At 40.9% G+C, this 26,725-nt stretch overlaps 1 protein-coding gene across 1 annotated transcript in view; it reads right to left on the reverse strand.

Moving 5' to 3' along the window:
- PTPRR (protein tyrosine phosphatase receptor type R) overlaps positions 1–26,725 on the reverse strand; it is a gene marked incomplete at its 5' end in the record, with an annotated part of 150,320 nt that overhangs the window by 30,816 nt on the left and 92,779 nt on the right. Inside the window, one exon of the mRNA XM_075727931.1 lies at positions 4,331–4,517. Within this exon, the coding sequence (XP_075584046.1) occupies positions 4,331–4,517 (187 nt within the window). The remainder of the gene's footprint in view (positions 1–4,330; positions 4,518–26,725) is intronic.

Here is a 26,725-nt window from a genome sequence, read left to right on the forward strand (position 1 = left end):
TGGGGCTCTTCCAGCCACCTGGCTGTCTCCCTCTTGATGCCTGCTGAAATTTTAAAATAGTTCATCAGCTGACGAGTTACTGACAGATGGAGAAATGCCACTGAGTTGAAAACAGAAACGCATTTCTCTGGGCCAGCAAGGTCAATTAATCACTTACATCCTGTAAACACTTTCTAGTCAGGGGGCTCCTCCCAGTAGTAAGTACTTGTGGGGCCAAGGGCACGGACAGAAATCTGACAATACACCGTGGATCACAGCCGCAGACAAGTCACTTACTCTGAAGCTGGCTGTGAAATGCATAGGATGATTCCAGAAAAAAATTCAGAATATTATGGGGATAACATTCCTGCTAACTTGGGGGGAAATAAGCCCAGCAGATTGCAAATGGCATGAACATGTGCAAATTAGCATACAAAGTCTGTAGCTATATAGAAAATACATATAAATTTGTTTTATTAAACATACATACATATTAAATATAAATAATTACAAATAACGTATAAGCTGCACACATTCATGTGCTCAGTTACATGCATGCAATTATACACGCATATACATATAAGCCTTTGTTCATAGGCTACTTCATCTCTCTGGGCAATACTCTTCTAATAACAGCTCTTCTGGCTCACATTAGCCTTTAAATGCTACAACTGTTCATACACTCAAAGAGATATGGTTTGGGTCTCTGAAAGCATTCAAGAAAATGTGGCAAAATTTACAAAAATTCAGGCAAATGTTCATTGTACCCATCCGTCCATTTTTATGAGAACCAAATTTTATAAGTTTAACAATCTGGCACTTTGCCATGCAGGACTGTATTTTCTGACATGCCAGTATTTCAGGAATAATGAATTTTTCTGTTCTGTCACCAACTTCAGACATTCTGCCTTTTGAATAGTAGCAGCTCAGGCTACTAAAGAAGTGTATGCTGTGCAATCTATGTTTCTTCCTCCTTTCAAGTCAGGTATATTCTCCCAAGTAAAAGTAGCCAAACTTTTTGTCAGCATTAAAAAAAAGAAGGAAAATAGCTCTTTTTTGTTAATAAGTATTGTGGAAAATATTTTGATAGTAACTTACCAGCTTTTACAATTAAAAAATAAATTTAATGCCCCCTAAATTATTAATAAAAAAGTTAAATTTTAATTAAAGAACTAAAAATAACCCAAAACTGCTCATGTTTCGGTTTTCCATTGAAAACTTTGAACATTTCTCCACTTTTTGGACATTTGGAAGGTTTTCATGGGAACTAATATTTTTCAACTCAAGACGACTGTCTTATTGTATTGCTTTTGCTAGTTAAAACAAGCTGAGTGAGCAGAACAAGTGTGGGTTATATATTGCGTTCTTTGCATGCCTCAAGTTCCTACTAAAGCTATTATCTGTAGCAAGGAAGATATTAAACAGAAACTGCTCAACAGCTTCATCCTAAACCACATTTTTAAAAATGGTTTAAAAATGGAATAGACAAGTCATGATCTTTTCAATAAAATTCTGTGGAAACACTGAATGGCCAAAGTCAAGTTGTGCCCCCCTGAGGGACAAATGAAATGTGAGTATTGCCCCAAAGCCATGCACGGATGCTGTGTGAGAGGATTCAGGTAAACAGGATTTTATGGAGGTGCCATGTTATCTGTACAAACTGTCTCCTAACATGGGGAGTTTAAGCACAGTGAAGTTATTTCTTCTAGCTTTCCCGCCTAAGCAGCAGAGTGGCAGAGAACTGATGTCATAACTGGTGATAAAAGTATGTTGAATGCTTATAATTTTTTCCATGTACACTGTCTGACTAATTTTTGGTAAAACAACTGAGGGATTTATTTTTCTTCGGCAAATGACTTTTACTATAAACCCAGGATTTTTAAAGGTGAATAAAAGGACTGCTTCATAGGACGCCAGTAATTCATAATGAAAAACTATTTTTAGAGTAAGATGTCACTCATCGTCTATTTTATTGACTTAAATGCACAAACTGAAAACAAAATGAAACTCGAGGGATCACGTGCTCTGGCATGTTTAATAAGAACTGAATCGTTAGTATGTCTTTGTTAGACCTGTAGGATGCTCAAGGGGTTGTATAGGTCTTCCTGCTCTTACATGCCTTGTTAGGATACACATTTCTGTGTGGCTCTACTTACTAAATTTGAGCTATTAAACCAGTCTTAAAAAGCTTTGCTTGTTTAGTTTAGCTTGCTAATGAGCTGTAAAAGCTAAAAAAGTTAGGCTAAGGTTGGGTTGGGTAGTTGGTCATGTTAGGTTCCTCCTCTCTAGTGCCCTCTGATAGCATCTGAGGGAACTAGAACCGGACAAGCTTTTCTTTGTATTGCACTGGTCACCTGATACTGTTCTTTTAGCATGAAAAACCATGAATAACCACTCCATATTCACCTTCTTCTTGCTATCATGATTTTATAGGCTTCTGTTAGAGCCTTTCACAATCTGTTTTCTAGGCAGAAGAGTCCTTGTCTATTCAGTATCTCCTAATACAGAGGCTGCTCTAGTCTGTGACTACGCTCGCCATACTTCTGTATGTGCTTTGAGGTGGAGATATCAGAGCAGCATGCAGTTGTGAATGCAATATAGATTTTTCCAATGTCATAAAGATGTTTTCTATATTATTCTCTAGTTCTCTTCCCAAGATTCTTAGCTTTGTATTTCAGAACCCATCAAAGTATACAAAAGTATTTTCTCCCAAATGCATAGCATTTTATTTATCAACCCTGAATTTCCTCTGCCTCATCACCATCATAAAATCCTTCTGTAATTTCTTTGAAGTCTATTTTTAATTTTACTACCCTTGGTAATTCAGTGTCATCATCAAACTTCACCACCTTACTATTTATTCCCTTTTCCAGATCACTGAAGGGCATCTTGGTCAGTATCAGCTCCAGAATAGATGCCCCTGGGACTCCACTGGTGACCTCCTTTTACTCTGAGAAGCAACAAAACCTTCCAGTGCTACACTGTGTTGATTATTCCCCACTGTGTTGCATTTGTTCATATATTGGCTCCTTACTTTATTATAATTCCTTCCAATTTCTCTGTTTTAGACATCAGATTTCTAGGCCTGCAGTTCTCTGGATCTCTTCTGGAGCCCTTCTGAAAAACTCCTGTTACCTCTGGCCCTCTCATTCCTCAGCTGCTGGGGCCCAAGTGCTAGGTTACACCTGCCCAGTTAATACATCAGTAATTGCATATATGAACTCCTTTACGATTCCTGGATGAATACCAGCCTATTCCAGTGAGTAGCTTTTATTCTATTAATTTGTTCTAGAATCTCTTCCATTAATGTTTCAGTATCAGACAGATCCTCCAGTAGTAACCTGTTTGAATCTACTCCTGCCACAGAGGTAGGAAATTCCCCAAGTTCTTCTGTGGCCAACACAGATGCAAATCACGCAGTGACTTCTCTCCTATTGCTTCACCTTCTCCAAATCCCTTTTCTACCCTTTTGATCCTCTGTTGATCCTGGTACTCTTTGGTAAGCTTTGTGCTTTTGATCTATTTAAAAATGAAGTTATGATTTTTTTTAAATTCAAACCCTTTTTTGTCCTGTCTTATTCAGCTTCACATTCAACTGGCTTCAGTTTATGCTCTGTTCTATTTCCCTTGTAAAGAGTGTCTCCTTATTTCTGATAACCTCTTTCATCTGGCTGTTTTGCAACACCAGTCTTTTTCAGGTCTTCTTAAAGTAATATTTAATAATGTGTTTTCCCTGACTGAGGTTTTCTGCTCTGACTTGTTTCTATCTGGCCACTGTCTTCATTTTATATTCTTACCCTTTTTAATATTAAATAAACTTGTAGAAGACTTCAGGTTTTTTGGTCTTGGGTATATTAGGCTTGCTGTATGGAGCGCTTGTTAAAGATATTTTGGACTGACTGTCTGTGGGTGTCCCTGCCTGCTCAAAAAAAGTAATTTATAGTGACTAAAAATTTAGTCTTCAAATTACAAACATACGTGATGTTTACATGGGAATAACTAAAATCTCCAATTATACTGTGTTTTCTGTCAGCACAGCCTTTATGATCTCTTTGAAACTGTCACAGTGTTATAGTCCTGGCTGTTTGTACTGCAGCTCTAATATGACATTTATCCCATCTATGAACAGGACTTCAAACCGAGAGGAATCTGTATTATCTATGGATATAACTGACTGACTTGTCTGTCTTTAATGCATAAACATAAAACACCACCTTGAAACCATCTAAACTGCCCTTTGGAAATTATTTGTACCTTGACATTAAAGTGTTGCCCAATTATTTTTTACCCACAGTTTTTGTTGTGCCAATTATGTAAAAAATCCTCATTTAAAGCTTGTTGTTAAACTCACCATGAATTCTGTTTGAAGTAAATGAGAACATGCAACTGCATCTCGAAGCTGCTGCCGTGTCAGGAGGCGGCCGGCTGACTGTAGGTATTCCATCGCTACTTTTTCTCGTGGGGTCGGCACAGCGACGAAAGGTTCAACACTTCCCAAACTGCTCATATCCAAAGTCAGGGAGACATTGGAGCCTCGTCTGCGTTAGAAAATAATTAAAACAGCTATATCAGATCTGTGTTACTGTAAGTCCCATACTCATGCAGCTGATCCTGAGTTATTTACGCACCCTGACTTTCTGTGTAGTCACTGGGAGATTTGGGTGGGTAAAGACTGCAAGACTGGTTTCACTGGAAGCACTGGGTGGCCAGAAAACCAAGATTTTACATATCATCCTACCTCTTGAATCTAACAACTGATGCTGCAAGAACAGTGTGCTAGGGAGCAACTATTTGGATTATTCTTACAAGTAGAAACTGCTCCCTGTATGCTACTTAATATTTACGGATGTCAAATGTGAAAGTGGTATCTTAGTAAGAAGGAAATGTTTCACTGAAAAAAAGGAGATATATTTCTGATTTATATATATAACAACCTGGAAATAAATATACTGTATGTCAGCTATATGTTTAAGTACCTACTAAAATTAAATACACAGCATGGAGGGGACAAAGTGATAAAATCAGCAGAAATAAGTGGAAAGGCAGTGCAAGCATCGTGACTACCAAGACAGCAGACAATGTCTCATGTTAGGTAAGAGAGAAGGGAGAGGCAATAAACCACAGTAAATGAGCTGCGTCCCAGGAGGAAGAATGGTCACAGACATAAAGGGGTTATTCAGAAATGCCAAACATCTCTTGCAGGACAATCAAATTCACCAACATTTCACCTTTCTAGAGGAAAATAAAGCTGGTTTCAACAACACTTTTGAGCTGTGAAAATACAAATGAAGCACACTTCTGTGTGCTTGGTATGAGTGCTACCCTTTTGGTCACTCTCTCCAAACAACACTTAAGAAAACTGTCTTTTTTCATAGTTTCAACCCATCGATCAAATGTTATCTACTCAAATCTTAACTTTAGGCATATTGATTGCAGTAAATCCATGCTCTGTGAATTGTGATGACTAAACACACATTTGAAGACATTAATAAATTTTTGTGTTTACTAATCAGAAATCAGTACTATAAGACTGTAAGACTCAGCTGTCTGAACTGGGCTACAGATGTCCAGCTCAGTGTAAATATCTCTAACATTTACCAAGCAGCTATGCACATCTAGAGATACGACAACGTGAGTTTCCTTCCCACCTCTGCACATTATCATATCTCTGTTAATGTATGCTTACAGGGGAGTTCTTTAAGCTCTTAGTTGCTTAGTTGCTTATCATAGAATCATAAACTCGTTTAGGTTGGAAAAGACCTTTAAGATCATCCAGTCCAACCAATAACCTAACACTACCAAGTCCACCACTAAACCAATTAAGGGTAGAGTAGCAATTTCATGTTTCCTGGCTTGGTGGCTGGATTATTGTTTAATGAAAGTAAAAACTAGGAATCATTAAGTTTGGAAAGGATCTCTAAGATCATCAGTCCAACCATCAACCCAATTCCACCATGCCCACTAAACCATGTCCCGAAGTGCCACGTCTACCCATTTTTTGAACACTTCCAGGGATGGTGACTCCACCACCTCTCTGGGCAGCCTGGTCCAATGCTTGACCACTCTTTCCGTGAAGAAATTTTTCCTAATATCCAATCTAAACTTCCCCTGACGCAGCTTGAGGCCATTTCCTCTCGTCCTATCACTTGTACTGTGCTCGGATATATACAACCACAACATAAGATCTCTGTCGCAATTCTCTCCTAACAGTCATCCTGCCAGATCAGAATACAACTCTACACCTTGCCCATTTTTAAAATCGTGTATGTCAGCAATTAACCATTTACTGGTTAATTCATTATCCAGTGACTCCAGTTTTCCTGCTGGAACTCTGCATGGTTGGGTGCATTTCCTACCGGCAGGAGAAATCCCACTGGGTGAGTGTGACTACACACTGCTCTGGACACTGGGATGTTGTTAAGACACAACTGTCTCTTTTGCAGTAAAACCACATAGTGTTATAAATATCATACAGACATCATCAGATAGTATCTGTGAGGCAGGTGCTATTAATGTTGGGGGAATGCTTTCCTCCAGTCTGCAGCAAAAGTTGCTTGTGTTAATGCTTGCTTTTTACTGCCCTTTCATCATTTATGGGTGGCCCATAGGTATTTGTATGCATACATATTTGAGCAAATTACTTGTCTTTTCAGACACTGGGACTCCTTACTTAGTGATGGTGTTGCTGTTCGGTTTTCTGGTCATCTTCTGCCACCAGAGTGAGTACTTTTAGGGTTTATTGCTTTCTTCTTTGTTTGTAACCGTATGAACGTAACTCTTTTTTTTGTTCTGACACAACTTTGATGCACTTCCCTTCCTCTTATACGTGTCAGCAGATCCTTCAGTAATTTTGCATGAATAGAAATGACTTCAGTCACTCACCTGTCACTTAGCAAAACACAAAGCAACAATGGCCAAGAGACAAGACCATCTGGTGGAATCAGTGAATCTCACATTGTGCCATAGTGTCCATAGGCCTATTTCAGCTTAGGTGATGGCTGGGTGATAGCAAGAGCTTTGCTGCCCAGGCCTGCAGATGGTAACAGTGAGTCAGAGACAGAAGCAGCGGTGGGAGAGGCAAGACAGAGCCAAGACGGCCGCAGGCAGCTGACTGCCTCTGGGAGTATATGGGGACAATTTCTGTTGGCAGAGGGAAGTAGGTGGGGTATGATACTGCTAATCTTGCTAGGCGGTGGGCAGAAGTGAATTAGCATCCCAAGCAGAAATGACTAGTAACTGATAGATGCACAGGCCACCAGTAGTGGTCTGTGGCTCGCTACACACCCTGCATTGTACCGAAGCCCCAGCTGGTGGTACCAGTGCTAATATCCAGATCTGGAGCCGTGACAGCCTGGGAGGTGGGCATGCCGTGAGCCAGCTGTGGTGGCCGCTCTCTGCCAGACCCTTTGGGAGGGTCCTGGCTCACATACCCATTCCACCTCCCCAGAAACTGCCCCTGCCCATGGGGGAAGCCAGTCCCCCAGCTCCACATCGCTTCTCAAGGAAAACATCCTGTTAGACTGCTTTCTCACAAAAACCGTCCTGTGAAAGCACCTCTTCTAACCACGACTAGCAATTTATTCCATGGAAAAAGGCAGTCTCTCAAACAGGTGGCTCAGAGGGCGTATATTGCAAACAATCTTTTGAAAGCAATCCAGGAATCCACAGAAGAGGTGTGCAATGAACCTCTTGAAAACTGTTTAGGCTACCTTTCGTTGAGAAATGGGTAGTGATTTAGACCCAGACATACTTCTGGGAGACCCTACTGAGATTTCCTAATATAGAGGGAAAGTATTCGCATTGTTCAGTAACAAAGTACAGTGAAAATGTTAATATTTTCTTTGGCTTCTACATTGTTATAATTGACAGTCTTGGCAAAAAGGCTATTTCCTTTTTAACAACAACAAAAAATATACCTGATCTAATTATAACTTTGAGTTTACAGCTTTTACCATTTATGGGGATTATTGACGAATACCAGTGTTGAGAATCAAATAACTTACTCTGGAAAGAAAAAATAGTTTTTGGCTGCATACTTAACACGTTAAAAGCTACACGTTGAACAAAAACTGAATATAGGGCAGAAAATAATTACCTAAAGGATAACGGTCTTTTTAGAAAGTCTGTAAGAGGATATACAATAGATAATGGCTCTAAAGGTAATTCTTCCATAAAAACGGGCATCTCAAAGAACACTTTTGAAGTACACTTCACTTAATAAAAATATTTTAATAATGTTTACATTAGCAATACTAACTATTGCCAAGATTAACATTAATCACATAGACTTCTTTACTGCATTCAAGACCATGCTGAGGAATAGGCTGAGAGCAGGACATTTTGCCTTGTCTTGAAAGATCAGGGAGGGCCTGAACCCATCATGCTCTTGTATGTCCTAATAGAAGATGCTTGTAGTCTCAGGTCCTGCTCTGGACTCCAGCAGTTTCTCTATGTTCCTCCAACAGTTTAATTCCTCACTTTCTGTAGGAAAGAGTAGAAAGGAAGAATTCTCTTCTCTTTTACTGGTGGAAAGAGGTTAGGTAGTGAGCCCACCTCTTCCCACCTTACTGGAGGACTGCACAAGGCTGGCCACAGAGCAACAAGGAGGTAGCACCGAATCCAAAGCCTACTGACATTTTTGGTAACTATTGCTTGTCTCCAATAGGTTTTGAATAAAGAAATCACAATCAGACCAGTGGGACAAGTCACACTGCTAGTCAGACAATTTTTGTTGGATCCCTCCAAACGTGTGTGTGTGTGTGTGTGTGTGTGTGTGTGTGTGTGTGTGTATAACTTCTGACTACATACAGGTATCTTTCAATTTCAAATTAGAGTGAAGGAGCCTTACACATGGGTTTTCCCTTATTTCTGAATATTTACAACCCTTTTTTACCTTCTAAATAACTTTACATTCCTTATGTTCCCCATGTTAATAGTCTGGGCCAAATTAGAGAAGATTGTGTTATGATACACCTCCTGCAGCATCCCCTCGAGGTGTGTCTTGATGGATAAGAACATCATGTGAGGAATCTGAATGTAAACATTCATGACAACATTACATTAAAATCAGCATGAGACTAACTCTTCTGAAGTTTAACCAGCTGGGACAGCCACCTCATCACTGGGTACGTGAATAAGTGCAATCAGGAAACCACTTGTGTCTGTGTATTGTCTAGTATCCCAGAGAGGGTCTTACTACATACTCACAGCCCTCTTTTCAATTGGGTAATAGGAACAAGTCCACTGATGAGAATCCACTGGAATATTTTTAATAATACATTTATAGAAGCAGATTTTATTACAGACAATGATAAAAAAAAAAAAGAAAAAAAGATTAATGCAATGTTTGTTTGAAAACTCTCAAAAGGAAGCTCCACCTGTCCACCTTGGAGGGCCACCAGGTTACTAAAACTTATTAATCATTAGCAAGGTCATTTCCAGGTCTTTCCTGACCCTAAAATTAAGCCATAGCTGGTGATTATGAAAATCCAATTACTCGACACGTTTTCCCAGTTGTTTATTCAAGCTGGGTAATTTCTTTAAATACATGTTCCCATGTTTATTCAGCACTCCTGAAAAATGCAACACCCAGATTCCCAGTCCTCAGCTTTTCATTCTCTCTAGTAGTTTTGGAAGCAGCGGTGACGGCTGCTGCCCTCCAAGAGCCATTGCCCTCCGACCCCGACATTGCAGACGCGGGAGGCGCTTCCTTCTGCGCCCTTGGTCCTCCGTCCCTCTGCCGAGCTTCTGCACGGCCGAGGCGGGAGCTGTGTCCGCCGTGCAGGTGGAAGGAAGCCATTAATTAGCGGGAAGAGCAGCACTGGCTGCGGCTGCTGGAGAGGGAGTTTGCTTTGGGTCCTCAGATCCCACTTGTACCAGGGGACGGTCTGCAAGGCCACTCTCCCTGGGTTTTACTGCAGGGACAACGGGAAAAACACCGTGATTCCCCTGTGTGTGTTATTTCTCTAGTGCTGACAGACTAGGTCTAGACATGGGTCCTGATTCTCTTCCCTTTGCTGGCCCATCTCATCAGCAAATGCACTGAATTCAGCTGGGTTTTGCACTGCTGCAATTGCACTGAGAGACCACGATCAGGCACGTGGTTTCCACCACTTACTACCTTGCCGGTGCCAGACTTCACCTGCTTATCTAGTTTTATGTTGCAGTAGAGTAATTCAAAGGAAAAAAAAATACAAATTTGTAAAAAAGGACAATGGAAAAAAATACAGGTCTCAGCTTTCCTGCTACTTTTAGCAACACAGCTAACAGAAAACATGGTCATGTAGATGAACAAACGTGATATGTAAAGCTGTGGTGCGGTGCGAAAAGCACAGTAAATCAGAAAAGGACGTAATGTTGTTATTAATCCTGTATTTCGATCTAATAAATAAAAATAGGATACTGCATAACTCCCATTGACTTCATCACGAAAAATCAGTGTTGAAAAAAGAAAAAGTAGAAAAGCAGAAATACAGAGGGGTTAAAATAATCTTTGCAAAGGACTGAACTTACTCATAGAATCATAGAATCATAGAATCATAGAATCATAGAATCATAGAATTGTTTAGGTTGGAAAAGACCTTTAAGATCATCCAGTCCAACCATACTGCCATTTTCTTTCAGCCTTGGGCAAACAATAACACAGATTTTCCAGTATATGACTGAGACATTTCTTCACAAATCCAGATTTATAATATCCATTACAGTCAGTCCTCAGAAGGTTAAGAGATGACACTCATTTGAAGTGAAATATGATTTGATAAATTTTAAAGTAACATTCACAGGATTGTTAAATAGTTGCTTCTAACAAGCATAAGAATGGTTTATGTATTTTTCACAAATGCTTATATATGATACTTGCTCTGTACATGCTAGCCTGAAATATATATCATCACCTTGTACTGCTTATATTACTGGATATCTTGGGAAAGTAGAGCTGAATGAGAGTATGGTTACATTAATGGATGCAGTAATCTCTTGAGTTTTTTCTGACCATCAGAATACTATCTCAAAAAAGTCTTCTAAGCATATGGTAAAACTCCATTATTGACCACACAAAATTGAAAAAAGAAGATTAATTTCTTCCTAGGTCTACATTCTTTTCTTGGAAATGTAGAGCTCATAAGTTTCAGTTTTCTGTTGTGCTGCAGCACATACTAGAGAATATTTTGATAGAAAACCCCACAAGTTCTGACAATATAGAATACCTGTTAATGTAGTTATCCTCTTATTTACTCCTACTTTCAACAAAGGTCAAGCAATATCATTAGTATTAGTTTGAGAAAATAATGAATAAAAAATTAATTATGTAACTACGTGAATGTCATCCTAATAAATAAATATTTGCACATAGTATTTATTGCATATAATGTACTTTTTATTTTTACACTCCTAGGTGCCCTATGAAGCATTTCTATACAGATGCTATGCTTGGCAGCTCCGTGATGATAACTCAGTTTCCCAAATGATCTCTGCTTTGCTTGCTGACAACTCTGGGTTGCCGTTGGTTTTCACTTGAACAAGTGCTGCAGCTCTTAGGAACCCACTCAGACCTGGGGTTGTCAACACTTTTAAACAAACCAAACCTACATCACACCCAGACTGAAGTACTCAAAAATCAGAAGCTGTGACCAACCAACTAACAAGGCCAAAGAGGAATTAATGTTAGAAGCAGGACTAAAACCCAAGGTTCCCTAAATCTGTGTAATTTCTCAAGTTACCTTAAGTCATTTTGCAATCAATTGTCACACGTACTCTTCTCTAAAGGAAATTACTCTTCAACTGATTTCAGATTAAGTATTATTTATGTCAGTCATTTACTTATAAAACAACAGCAGAGGAATACAAACTGATTTTTATAGAAAATCTGTAACTATGAATATAAAATGACTGATTTACTTGCATTAAAGGATAATATGCATTATGGCCAGTCTAAATTGATACAGCCCGATACCTTGAAGGACCTATTCCACTCAGCTCATGTTTGGTCATTTTGCAGCAACTTTTTCGTATGCATGAAAATAAAAAACACAGGACCAGAGTTCCACCTTCAGCACTTTGGTGGGCAAGTGGTCAAAACTTGATCTTCCTCCCTCTCCTGCTGTCCCCTGACACACCAGTGCTACTTAAACCACCAGAAGTTACCTACTGACCTCCTATCATGCCTAGAAAATTTTCTATAGGCTCCTGGCCTCATTTCCAAACCCTTATTCCTCTCACAGATTAACCTTCCTCTGGCTCTGATTTTTCCTCTCCAGAGAGGAGAGCCTGGACAGATAGGTAGGTAGTAGCCCAATGTTTCCACAAGCATGCTTAGCAATTCAATCATTAATATTACTGATATTTATAGTATTTCTGCTCTGCCTCACAGTCATCTGCACCTGAGACGAATCCTGTAGCCATTTATGTGGGCAGCTCCATCATCCACCAACCAGAGGACCTCATTTACAGTGCAGATGGAGTAATCTGGATATAACACCGAAGCTAATACCTATCACCAGAAAGCCATAGATGGAAGATACTTAAGCTCAGGACTATAAAGGAGGCAATAGGATGAAGCATGCTGATTCTATGCATCTTTTTGGAAAGAACATCTGCCATTTCTGCTCATGTTTGCTCTATCACATGGCTCTCTTCCTAGTATTCCAGCCTTGCATTATTATTTTTTCCCACTTATTTGTCACTTGAAAAATGAAAATGAAAACATGAAAAATGGCACTTCCTGCCTCTCACTCCGAGGAAGGGGTCTGGAAGTGATGACAGCAAGCTGCATGCCTGCTGAATGGAGAAGAAGAGGGTTACGTGGCCGCTGTGAGGCAAGACTTCCAATCCTCTGCAACTTCCTAGCTACAAGAAACGTCTTGGCAGCACCTGGCAGCAGCATCCTCCAGCCCTCTCTGAGTCCATACAACTAGATCAGGAGCCTCAGTTATAAAGTTTAAATAGCTTTTCTGGAAAGTGGAGGCACTTCATGTCCTCTCCAGAGGATCTGATCTTGTTCCCACAGCCACGAGCGAGAGCAGGCCAATACCTCTAGCACTAAATTGCAAACAATTCTCAGGATCTACTCACAGCTCAGCATGTCAAAATGAACTGAGGAAACGGTTTTGACAAGTACTTCTGGACTAAGTTTTAAGCAATCAGTATCTGGTTAGGACAGGAATGGCTCAATATCCTGTAGAGGAAAACAGCTGACATGAGAGTAGTTTCAACTTTCCCTCTTTTAATCATGCTTTCTAATGTACTGCCAATTCACTCCTGTTCTGCCCTCGATAAGGCTACGCCACTCGGCTACGGGAACTGACTGTTCAAAAATGCAAAGCTTATACAACCTCCCATCTTTTCCTGTAGATTATTTCTACAATCAAATTGCATTTTGTCACGCAAACTTCTCTCTCCAATAAAATTTGAATGGTAACATAAAGCTCTATTTCTGATGCATATTCACATATATGTGTTTTCAGCATGAGTGAAAACTGAGTTAAGTGTTCAGAAGTAAAAACAAATGAAGATGCTAATTTGTCGTGCTTATTTGAGCTGTTTTTCCAGAGCTGAATAAATGTTTACTAATTTATGGTTAATTTGCTTTAGATAGTAGAGCTTTAATTGAATGCAGTCTTGTTTATTGCTATTATTATCTGCTTGCATTGCAGCATTGCTCTATTTCATACTGGAGGCCTCATTGCACAAACATACTGGATGACCTGTTCTCTCTCTGATTAATGCACACGCTAATTTAAACCAAGCTACAATGAATATAAACAAAAGGGATTAAAAGAATAGGGAAAGGGAAAAGAGAATGGAGAGGAATAACAATTAGCTGCTAGGGCCACACAGATTAAACAAACGCACAACTTAATGTGCTCAGATAATGCATTTATTTAAGGTAAGCCAATAAGTACCGTTAAAAAACCTACATATATTCTGTCTGCTGTATCTTTTGCTTGAAAATTAGAAAAAAAAGTCAATTTGCAAAATATTTTTTGTCATGCTTGTATGAGTTGCCCCTCTACAATTTCAGTTCATAAGTACCTCCATGATGCCTTGGAGGAGCTGTAGCCAGGCACCATCATTTCCCATTTAGATCTTTTGTCCAGGTGCAAAACCTGATTACTTTTCCCAGCACATGCAAGGCTCACTTCTTTGCTGAGCACTACAGCATGCCCAGAGGGTGCTTGCCTGCAGTATTCAGAGAACTGTAGCCTAAGAGAACTGATCTAATAATTGAGAACAGAGAGGTGCAACACTACAGCAATAGCTTCTAGGAAGTGTTTTTTTAAGACTGCTTAACTGAGATTTTTTGCTATGTAGTTTGGTCAGCCCTGTGGTAAACAAATAAATAACGGACTGATCTTAGATTTTTCAGCTTTTAGATGAAAAAAATGTTTGTGGGGTTTTTTGTCATAACAGGAGCCTTATCCATAAGTCCATTTACCTTCATGTATTCCATACTAATTAATCTCTTAAGAACAAACTCTACCCCCATCCTGCACCTGCTGCTCATTTAAGGAATATAATCTACATCCCTTAAATCCAAATAAGCAAATATATAATCTATTCACATGTTTTCGTCCTTCAGTACTATTCTGAGGCTTTAACCAAAATCAGCTGACCTGGAAAAAGACAGGTAGGAATGTTCTTAATGTAAATGGGCAGTATCTTCAGACAGTATCAGTAAGAGAAAATTATTTTTTATTGTGACTTGAAGACTAATCAGTACAATGAGTTCTTTCCTGGTGAGTTTGCCATTTGGGAAAGACAGGAAAGAACATCTGGGAAAAAAGGCGTTTACTACACCCTGTCAACCTTAAGATAATAAAAAAAGCACATTCCTTGTTTATTTGACTTGGTCTTCATTATCTTTAAACTACTGCAAGTGTCACACAGAAGATTTCTAAGCAGACAAATGAATTGTTAGTACACTTTGAAGAAATTACTGAACGGTAGCAGTTCCTGAAGAATGTAAAACCTCCAGACCCACACCATTGCTCAACAGAGCTGCGCCATCTATGGACATTTCTAAAGGGAGCCGGCGAAACTGCTCCATTCAGTCACACAGTGGACAAAGCATCTAAGGCTGCCTGTACAGACCAAAAATCCTTCTAGCTCATACACTTTGGAAGGCACAGTCTCATTTCCAGAGCTGACTTATATGCTTAAGTTATACGTTGAGTTGATGGGATTTAGGCTCTTGGAGACCGGAACCGTGTATGGGCCCTTCAGTCTGCCGCTTAGCCGCTTCTGAAGTTTGCAGAGCTGACACCTAAGCTAGGTTTATAAACCTTTCTCTCTTCCCAGCTTTTTCTTCTTCATTCACGTTAGTAGTCTGGCTTTCCAGCCTTGCTTTCTATGGAAAGGTTTGTTCAAACAAGTATATTCATGTGCAAAGTGCCTGGATTCCCTTTGAAAATGAAGTTTAGGAAATCCACTTAGGCTTGCAACTTGAAATGGAGCAATGCTTGAATGCTTTTATAAGACAGCTGTAAATGTCTGCATACCAAGGTGTACTTTATCTTGCATTTCAGGGATTAGATAGATCTTTGAAAGAGGCATTGCCAAGCTGTACAGTCCCATTTAGGGCCGAGCGGCTGATGAGCAACAGGTAGGTAAGGGACCTGGAGCTTCTTTCTACAGAGCTCAGCAGATCCCTTGAAGACCGCGGCCCTGGCCACTGCCTGCCTTCATCAGAGACATTCCTATAGGGCAGTGCATAGGCTGGTCTCTAGAGAATGGAAATGCATCTGTACCTGTGCCTAGAGATGAAGGCATGGGCCAGAGTGAAGGCTTTCTGCATCTACTCTTCCTCATACACATCATCAAGTAGTCAGTACAGATTGGAGATTTCGGAGTGAAATAATAATAAATGCTTCCGATTCATAGTTCTCTATTAGCAAAGGATTCATGGCATTAAGAAACTTAATTCACTTGGTTTAAATTCAGTTCTATGAATTTGAACAGAGGAGGGAAATGTGAAGACCCTGATAAAACCAGCGTTCCTCTAAATGCACATTGCATTATGATATAAAGAGAAAGGAAGTCATACCTGAAAGATAAACCAAACTCCTAATGCAACCTCCGCCCCATCTATCTCTGCACAAATGCTCTCAACACACAGGGCTCCATACAACTAATGATGCAGAATGGGTTAGATTAACATACATTGAAGGGGGTGATGTAGAATTATGAATGTAAATTTGGTGTACTATGTAACACCAAAGGTTGACCTGTATCCTGTTTCTAACAATGGCCAGCAAGAGGAGGTTTAGGGCAAGAACAAAGCAAGCAGGAATTACTGATTATTTAATTAACACTGCTACTTATTTTTAGTATGTCCTCCAGCTTCTGGCAATCTGTAGTTTAGGAACGTCCTGAACCAAAGGTTGCTCCTACATCTTTGTGTGTGGTGTCTTCTCTTCTGTGCTTTTTCCTTCAGACAGCTTTCTTAGCCCACCTTATGACCTCTGCACTGTCCCAGGACAATGAGCTCCATAGCTGGGAGCCAGGCAATAGTGAACACTAGATATGGGGACTAGAGGGGTATTTAGGCCATCTACATTTGGGAAAAACCTTGTGATGAAGCAGAAAACGTTTATTTTATGCTAATCTTATCAGTAAATTGCAAATGCATTCTCTGTAGCCAGCAGATTACCTTTGGGATTAATTACAATACCAGCTTTCTGCTTTTCACAACGCCGCCTTCTTTCGCAAACTCATTTAGGATTGTGCTCTGTGGGCCAAATTCTCTTCCCAGCTACCTCTATAAATCCACTGAGGCAAAACAAGCTAAATAGAGTCTAAAGTGAAACAAGACCATGCAAATTGTATTTATTAGCCGTTGTGTACTTTCCTGCCGTTGTGATTGCTTTCCTTCATTTGTCGTAAGGCTGCACTGTTAGGTCTGCTATCAAATCCAGGGAAAGGAACTGAAAGCCTCTGGATGATGCAGCGCTTCTCCGGTGGAATTTGCTACAACTCAGGAAGGATCTGAGACATCCCAAAGACAGGAGATGCGGCTGCCGGGGGGACGGTGGGAAGCGGAAGCGCCAGCCCTGGCTGAGGGGCAGGCTCAGCTGCCTCCTGCCCAGCACCGGCCCCATCCCTCGCTGGCAGCACGGCTTTCCAGGGAGCTGCTATTGGTCATCCTGAAGCATCGGGACCGAGTTCCCTAGAGAAACATTGTGCTTAACGACATTTTTCTGTGTGGGAATTATATACAGTACTTCCCCTTCTGATGCCTATCGCATATTTGAGCAGTTATTTGAAGTCGCTGTGTTCTGTTTTGCTCCTGTTATCAAATCAAAGTATTATCATAACAGGGGTAATTATAGCTACCATAAATTAATAACAACAATACACATAGTTTGTTAAGCATCAGAAGTATATTCTTTGATAGGGAACATAAGGAAAGTCCCTGTCCCAGAAAGAAATATTGCTGTCGACCAGCTTGGTTAGTTGGTTGGTCGTAGCTTCTTACAGACTCCACTGGTTAGAGAACTGAACGAAGAGTTCAAGGGTCGAGGTATTTTATGAAGATAGGGCACTGATTTGCAATATTGTCATGGACCGGTCTCTTAACCAATTAATGTCTCATTGCCTTACTATGAAAATAATAAAAAAGAGTTCCCGAAACATGTTGGCCATACTCAGCGAAGGTTCAAAGTCAAACCAAACTGATGCATCAGCTTGGATGTGATGGTATCAAAGCAGAGAAACAACCCTAGCAAGAATCTGGCTGAAATGTCAGTGTTGTATGAAATCAGCTACTGCCTCCGGGAAGCATTTCTTGGGCTGAGCCATTCTCATAGCATACTCTGGGCATCCTCATCTCTGCCATGATGCTATTGCTTCTCCGTTTCCTGAGGCTTGCCTGATTGTCTGTATGCATCTACTACCTTGTCTGATGTTTAGAGTGTAAGTTTTTTGGATAGAGGATCATTTCATTTTTGTATGTATACGGAGCCTTGCACAGGGGGATCCTGGTCTGTGACCGAGGCTCTTATGTACTAAAAAAAATGCTAAAGAGTATTTCCCATAAGAGCTGAGAAATAGTCTGGCCACAGATTTACATGCAGTATTCTTTGAGGAAAGGTGTATTTGCAAACAAAGGACATTTCTGCTAGCTAGCAATGCTAAGCTTTCTGTACATACTAGCTCTGACTGCGTAAGAGAACTCTGCTGAGTTTCCAGAACTGTTTTTTTCCGAAAAGAAGCAGTATAATTAGTCAACTGTCATCATTTGTAACTGTTCTCCTGACAATGCACAGAAATAAAATGAATTATGGTTGCATTCAAAGAGGAGATTCATGGACTGGAATATTAACTGATGGCTACAATATAAGCTGGATGCTTAGTAAGTACTGTCCAGTACATGGCTTCCTGCAATTCAAAGATATACTTGGATATTGCATATTGCAGTTTTGGAGATGCCTTGATGTTTTTCTTTTATTTCTTTAACTGTGTTCTGTGTCTGTTCCTGACATTTTAAATTAAAGGTAAATTCTGCTTTAGGCTGCCTGGCAGACCAGTTGGCCAGAAGGAATGGCATGATCAGTGATAAATAGATTCCAAAACAAGAGGAAAGGTGAATATTTCTGTTTCAATTTGAGGCATTGGCCTTTTTCAGGCATTAATCGGAACATTCAAGGAGACTTCTATAAAGCCCCCAAATCTGAAAAATCAATGTTTCTTGTAAATTTCAATCCCCTGTGTATCTGACAGGGATTCTCCTTTCTACATCAGTTGTTTATTTTACTGAAATCAGTACCTGTGGGTTCTAGGCAAGGACTCGTGAGATGCAATGTACCTCGTCCTGCTTACAACCCAATCTCATAATGACACTGGTTCTCTTCTCCCTCTCTTTGTCCCTTAGCATGGCATTTCCAACCTGCTGATGGGAAAAGGCGACATATTTGGTTGTAAATGTCACAGATGGACACATCCTGCTACAGGCTGAGCTGAGATACTCGGAGAATTCAAGTTCAGCTAATGAGCATCTCCTCACTTTCCCAGATGTCCCACCCTGCCTGCACATTAGGACAGCTGGTGAAGCAGTCACAGAAACCCTGCCTGGGATGGTTGACCACAGAAACGAAGCAGAGGCAGAGAGCAGCTGAGGAAATCAGTCAATGGAAAACTGTGTCGGAGGGAGTTTAACGCTCTGACCAAGCTGTGCTTAAAAACCCAAACCTGCTGCTGGACAAGACAAGGGTATTACTCACACAACTCAAATTACTCATGTGCCCAGAGCAACAATGGCTCATCTGATCCTAGGCCTGAGAATCATTTAAATATTAACATGGATATTTGCCCTTGGTTTCTTGTGCTGTGTGTTACTTTTCAAAAGATCAGCTGGACAAATCACTGCAAAACCACTAAAACTGTCTACCAGATGGCGGCCACTGATTAATTTGTCTTAACTTAAGCCAGAAAGGAAGAAAATGCGATGGGTGGAGCAGTAAAGACAAGCACAATCAACATCCGACCAAACAGGGTTTCCTGTCACCTTGGGAACGACACTGATTGGCACCGTGGTTTCCTGTGTACAAGCTAAAACCAGTAGCAACTGGAGTAACAAGAATAAACGCCAGATAAGAGACCTGGCAATACAATACAATTATTACAAAATTCCTGACTAAACCTCACAAGATGGTAAAGGCAAAACCAAGGGTAGGCATGGGCTGCATGCTAAACTGAGCACTCCCTGGCATCTGAGAGGACTACGAAGCTGCACCAGCAGAATTTCTCCAAACAAAGGTGGGCTGATTTGCCTGAATTATCCACTCCCGGAAACGACTGTCACGTGCTTTGAAGAGCTTTTAGTTCTTTGCAAAGATGAAAAAAAAGGAATGTGGGACAACTACTAGCGGAAACGTACTGTCTACCCACGCTAATCTGAAGTGATTTGCAAGAGGTGCTAGAGACACAGGGAAACGGACTGTGGGTGTAAGTTTGGGCAACGGTACATAGTTATTTGCATCTATTTATTTAGATTGTAACTCCCACAGAGTTTTGCTTCAAAGAGTGCTAACCACAACCAAAAGACCTTCCCAACCAGCCAGAAGTCGAATAGTTAAAGTATGTTTTTTAAAGGGTCTTTGTTAGGCTGGTGCCTGAGTTCACTTCCCCTCCAGAGAAAGGGGACAATTTACATTCCTGCCCTCTTCCTACACTGCAGATAAGCAAAGACGTCTGTAATGGGCTGGACAGAACAGACATTTGTGCAACTCAGAGGTCCAGCACTTGCAAAAAATTTTCAGAGTGACTGCACACTAACAGAAACGTTACACAAATGCAAGTTGGAGGTAAAGCATTATCCTCTCTCTAGTCATAAATCCACACGCTAAAACAGACCTCTCAGGCACTGGGCGGGAGACCCTCAGAGCTGTATCCCACTTCATGTTCCCCATTACTTAGACCAGTTTCTCCCGCCTCGGTAGCCCAGGTTCTCAGCCCTTGCCCTTATCCTGTCACCCAGATTGCAGGTGTCAGCAGTCACGGTGTGGCCTTCCAGCTAGTTGAGATGGCCTGAGGAGGAGGCAAGCCACAATACCAGGCTGCGGGGAGACCCTGCACTGAAAGGAGCATTACTAAATGGCACAGCCCGTAAGCAGCCGCCCACGATCAGGACTGCTCCCCTCATGTCAGCTGCTACAACAGCTGTGCACTTCTTCATGTGCAAGCTACATCTAGAAAAAGAAATTAAACAGTGCCAGGAAACAATCCCAGGCACTAAAACTCGGTAATTGATATTGCTATGTTTCAAGCCTTGCAGCCTTGGCTTGTTTTTAGCCTTTGCCAACAACAGCGCTCCAAAGCAATTCACTGGCACAGTTTGGGAACCAGCACATGCACAAACCATTCCCAGTTGGCAGTCTGCATCCAGCCCACGTTCTTTTGGAAGTAAAGGGAGCTTGGCAGTATGGGCACAAACTAATCTCTGCTAGCTGGCCTCAGTGCAATAAGTGTTTCTGGGTGTATTGAATTTATTAGTGTATCTTACAGACCAGGACAGAATATAGCTGAAAGGTCTGCCAAATGAGAGAAATGCATTTTTAGGTCCTTCAGAAAGTGTTGGGTTTTTTTTATTGTATTCTCTCACTCTTCTCAAATGATGTGGGCAAATAGTAGCATGTAGGACTTTTACTGCACTTCAGGTTAAGGTTCTCATCTTTGCTACATCTCTTCAGACGGACACGCCAGACAGCCAGTCTCAATCCAGTGGTTAGAAGCACGGCTGGAGGAGGTTTTTGTGCCATGTCCAAAGTGCTCTGAGTCGGTGGCAGAGACGGACCGGAGCACAAAAATTCCTGCCTCCCACCTCAAACTCAGTTTACTGGTCCCTGGTGCTTTGCAAATTCCTTCTGATAGGATATCACTGTAAAATTGTTCTCCAGCTAGTACTTTTGTGTTGGCACATAGCTGTGCTTTGAACAATTGCGCTGACATTTTCCTGAAAACAATCCCTAGGATTTAAATTAAGAATGCAGAAAGTATATTCAGCTCCACACAATAGGGTAAATTTATCCTCCAAATCTATGCAAAGCTAGTATATTTTAGCCAGGAAATTCAAGGCCCCTTCCTGTAAATATATTAAGTTCCCATGCTTGTGTCATAAACTACAAAACCTGGCATGTTTACAGTAGTCTAACTGCAAGGTGCTACCCTCTGAGCATTACTTGAAATGATTACTCACAATGGACAGCTTTGTATAAAGATAACAGATCAGCAACGCCATAATTATATTTGCAGCAACTGTGCTCTGTGATCTAAAAATCAGAACAGAACCAGAGAGAATTGTTGGAAATTTTTCTCATCTATTAGAGCCGAGATTTGGTTGAACAGTGATATCCTGAGATGCAGCTGCCGTTATACTAATGAAGCAAAGAGCACGTCAGGCTTTTTACCCTCGTTTCAACATTTCTTACGAGGTTTTATATGGTATACAGTATTGTCAAGATAATGATTCATTTTAACGGATACTGCTTTTCTAACACCAGGAAAACAGGTATTGCAGTTAGTGTTTGTCATCCACAGCATTTGTCATCCAGATGGCAATTGACAGGGCACAGAACTTGTATAGGTGGCCGGAACAACAGTTTAATTTGTGTGTCTATGCAGAACAACTAATAAAAGAGAATAGTTATCAATATTAACATAGGAATTTTCTTCCACCTTCAAACTTGACACCCAAACTGTCCACGGTTTTCTCTGTAAAGGCATCAAATACAAGATGTTTCTGAGGAAGGATGCGAAAGGAAGACAGAGAACAATAATTGCTGTCATTATTTGTGTAACTATATGTGTGAGTACCTCTTGCTAATATATTCCTGATTCAAACTTTATCTTTTGGCAGCAAGTTCCACAGACTACTGTGGGTTATCTGAATAACTTTTTAAATTATTTAAAAATATATTGCCTTTCTTTTCCATCAGAATATCTTTTTCTCATCTTATAAGGCGGTGGACAGAGGTGAGCATTTAGCAGCTTTATAATGCACATTATTTCAACTTAACTTTCATTACACTTACAGTGACCTATACTCACTGTATGTCCACTGAATACTTCTTAAAACTGGAGAAAAGAATTCTGCTGTCACTTTACAGGTATCTTCAGGATGGTAAGAGAAATCTCACTGATTACAGTCTATAAAATGTGGCATAGGGTTTTTATAGCATTGCTCTGCTTTGTGGGGAAACGTAACATCACGCACGGTTCTCACAATCAGTGTTAAAGCCAAGATTCAGTCCTATCTGTTATGTTTGTAGGGAGTTACACTTGACATTGATTTAGGTGATTTTCCCCCTACTACTCTCTATTCTGATGCCTACTGATTTTCTCTAGAGGTTGCAGACTTGGTTGCACAGTGTATGTTGAATGGTGTCAGTGAGCAGTCCTCTCCCCTCCGGTTTTGCTCATGCTGGCGTTGCCTGCCTTCCCTCTCACACAGACTCTTCTGTTTTCCTGTGTCCCAGCAGTGCTTCCATACTGTTGCAGAATTCTTCTATTTCACATTTAAGAAATATTTTATTATTTCACTTATCTGCCATGTTTTTGCTCTATTTGCCAAACTTCTTTTCTATTGTATTCTCCACTCTCTTGTATTTATTTGCATAGAAAAAAAATTAGCACGAAGCACATGTAAAATGTTACTTGGTCTGAATGAGAGTCCTGCATGTCCCTAGCATCCTGATATGTAAATGTGAGGAGCTCTCCCTTTCAGATAGAATAATTTTCCAATGAATATGTAACAGACTGAGAAAACATAGTGCTGTGATTTTTCCCACTGATTATTTAGAGGTAATAGCCACAGTTTTAGGTCTTTGTGGCTAGGATGGAATACAAATGCTTGAGAAGACTTTCCAAGGCACTGTGTGTGTGTGCACACATGCAGTGGAAGAGCTATTTTCCACATTTTCTTTTCTTCCATGTACTTTTGCATGCTAGATAGTAACTAATTTGAACAAAACGGTATATTGTGCACTAGTTAGTTGAAATACAGTTGTCCTAGTCACAAATAATACTGGAACTAAAACTCACAGCAGCAGTAGCTGGAGGAAAAGTAAATCCAGTTGTAGAACAAGTGAATACTGTGCGGATGTGGTAACTTATATTTATATTTATATTTATATTTATATTTATATCCCCACCATGCTTGTGTTTTAACAACTCACTGCTTGTACTAAGAATTTTCAATGCCTGACATGTCAGAATGAAATTTAAAATATCACATCCCACTTCACCAGATTCTGATTTTGGCTAGGACCATTCATATGAAGATGAATTTGGGGCCAACCAGCAGAATAAATGGAAGCCTTACTCCGCTGAAGGAAAAAGTATGTATTATTCATATAAACCTCTAAAAGCCTAAGTAGAAAAATAAACACTGATGCAATATTCACAGATATGCTCACAGAAGAGAACAGGATCATTTACATCCTAAATTCAGGCGTCGGCGCTATGATATTGTGACAGTCCATCACTGAAGACACCCACGGGAGAACATTAGCTCTCCCTTTCCTTCGGTCAGTAACAGCACTCTGCAGGTTGACAGTGGAGAAGGTCTTTCCCACTGATTATTTAGGTGTAATAGCCACAGGTTTAGGTCTTTGTGGCTGAGATGGAATACAAATGCTTGAGAAGACTTTGCAAAGCACTGTCTGTGTTTTTTAACACAGACAGTGCTTTGGAAAGTTTTTTAACACAGACAGTGAAAGAGCTATTTTCCACATTTTCTTTTCTTCCATGTATTTATATCAAATATATATATATATAATATATATTATATCAAATATTTGTGATATTTTAAATTTGCTGCAAAGGCGCAGCAGTTGTGAAAACACCAGGAAAGAGCAACTTTTGAAGCATTCCCTACCGAGCGATCCAGAGGATGCCGGGAGGCTCCGAAGACAGCCCTTCAGTCGCCTGCCCCAGCATCTATCACTAATTGTAACCGAAAGGGGTGAGTGCCTCTTTGTCCTAACAGCCCTCTCGCCTCCACACCTGCGGGTCCACCCCTCCGCCCCGGGCCACCACCGCTCCGTCCCTTCCCCAGCCGCAGGCTGCATGTGGGCGCGCATCCCTGGCCGGCACCCAGGAAAATAACTCGCCTCCTGAGGCCACTGGGCCAGTTAGTTACACCCCACCACCACCCCCAAATCTGCCTGACCACCTTCCCTCCTCCAAGGGCTGCAGCCAGCAGTGTCGCCCGCCGGCTGTAGGTGTCACCCTCCCCGCGCCCGGCGTCCCTCACCGCTGCCTTCCATGCCAAGCACCGGGCTGGTTTAAAAAATAATAATAATAAAAAAAATCACCTGCAGCGTTCCACACATTTGATAGTGCAAATGCTGCGTAATCTGCTGGGGAAGCTGTGTCTTGGTGGAAATAGCTGAGTGAGAGCCTTTCCGGATAGGCAGAAAAAAACCCCGATTATATGGACTTGGCTCTAGTATTCAGCAGCACAATACGTTTTAAGAAGCTGGATAAACTCCCAGAAACGTTTTGATCTATGGACAGTTGTCCATTAGCAATTTGTCTGCCTCTGTACCAGCTAATGCTATTCCTATTAAAAACGGAAAGGTTCAGAGGGCCAGGTGCTGATGTGGTGCTTTGTGAAAACTCAGTTCCACCATATGTTTGCATTTAGATATGCTCCTCAAAGCAGCACCCAGTGTGCAGAGCAGGGAGAGCTTGAGAGGCAGGCATCACCCGGATTTTCTGCCCCGTCCTTTGGAGATGCTGCCACAAACTTCCCATCTAGACAGCTAGGGACAGCGGTCGGCTCACACCCTGGTTTGGCCCATGGTCCATTGATTTCTCTTCGAAGAGATACAGTTTGCTCTGGATCATACTAGGCATTTCATGACTATGGATCACACTTAAGGAATCAAACCAGGGAGTTTGGATAGTTAGAAAATACTGCTCAGGAACCACTGTCAAGCCATCTGGCCAAAGGAATCTCAATGCTAAGTTTGTCAAGGAGCCCCCACATCCACACTAGCCTGCCAAGAGCTGCTTCTCCTGGTAGAAACCAAAATCAGGGTAGCAAACACTATTGAATGGGTGCCCCCAAGCTGTGACTATGAGCAGAAGGGGACCTCCAGGCTTGATCCCACTCCATACTGACAGAGAAAGGGCTGCGAGCAGACTGTTTTGTGCACGGTGTGCTGCTTGCAGTGTGCAGACCCATGCTGTAAGGTCCACCGCTCCCATGTGTAAGGAGGATGGCCCAAGGCTGCCTAATGCAAGGTTGTTGTGGGGCAGAAAGGTGGAGAGAGGTTTTAAACTGTCCACATACCTGGTCATTAGACGATGTCTGAGGCAAAATGTGTTGCTGCATTATTACTTTTTCTGCCAGTGCTTCGGTGTGTCAAAATGTATGTAAATTTGTTTATAGTACAGGATATAGTAAGTAAATAAGAAATATATATAATAATAGCTGCTTATTTCAGAGGAAGAGAAGACAACTTATTCCCTGAAGTTCTCTCCCTCACATCCCCAAACCTTCGTATCACTGAGCTCAAAATAAACTTAAACCACCATTTCTTAGAAAGTGGACTTGGGCTGATAAAGTGTAACTGTGTTAAACACGACAAAAAGAACTGCAGAATGGAATGTTAACACAAGTGCTTTCATTTTTTCACTATAGCCTATTAGTATGCTTTCACAATAGAAACTGAAGTGCTCAGTTCCTTCAACTTCTTTTTCCTTAGTAATAAGCTCAAATGCCTGGTTTATTTGATCAAACATCAGGTTTAGTTTCCTCTTTGTATCTCAGCTCTCCATTTTGACACATCTGACTCAGAACTTTGTCCTTCCAAAGGATGAAATTTGGTTTAGGAGCATTAAATGCTGAGTTTCTATCTGCAGTGGTGGAAATTAAGATCCTAGATCAATAGTTTTTATTTTCTTTGTTTAAGCAATGGAAAAATTTCTTCCCTGATCCTTAAGTACAAGCTTCCTCTACAAAGTCTTCCACCCCAATCCCTCTTGACTATTACATATGCTATGTTAGGTACTAGGTATTATAAACTAGCTACGTGATCCCCATGCTCATGTACTTTATTTTTGGGGTCTTGTGGAATGAGAGCTACTATCAGAACGTATTTAGTTGCTTCCTACATTCTTTATTTTTTTTAGCTGCAGTGATATCACTACATATTTTAGGACAGGTCTGCCTTTCAGCATCTTTTACTCACGGAAGAATCAATCCCCCTGCCTTAGCTTTGTCTGTGCCTCATAAAGCCATTGA

The sequence above is a fragment of the Pelecanus crispus genome, chromosome 1 (assembly GCF_030463565.1).
Source record: "Pelecanus crispus isolate bPelCri1 chromosome 1, bPelCri1.pri, whole genome shotgun sequence".
Classification (NCBI taxonomy): Eukaryota; Metazoa; Chordata; class Aves; order Pelecaniformes; family Pelecanidae; genus Pelecanus; species Pelecanus crispus.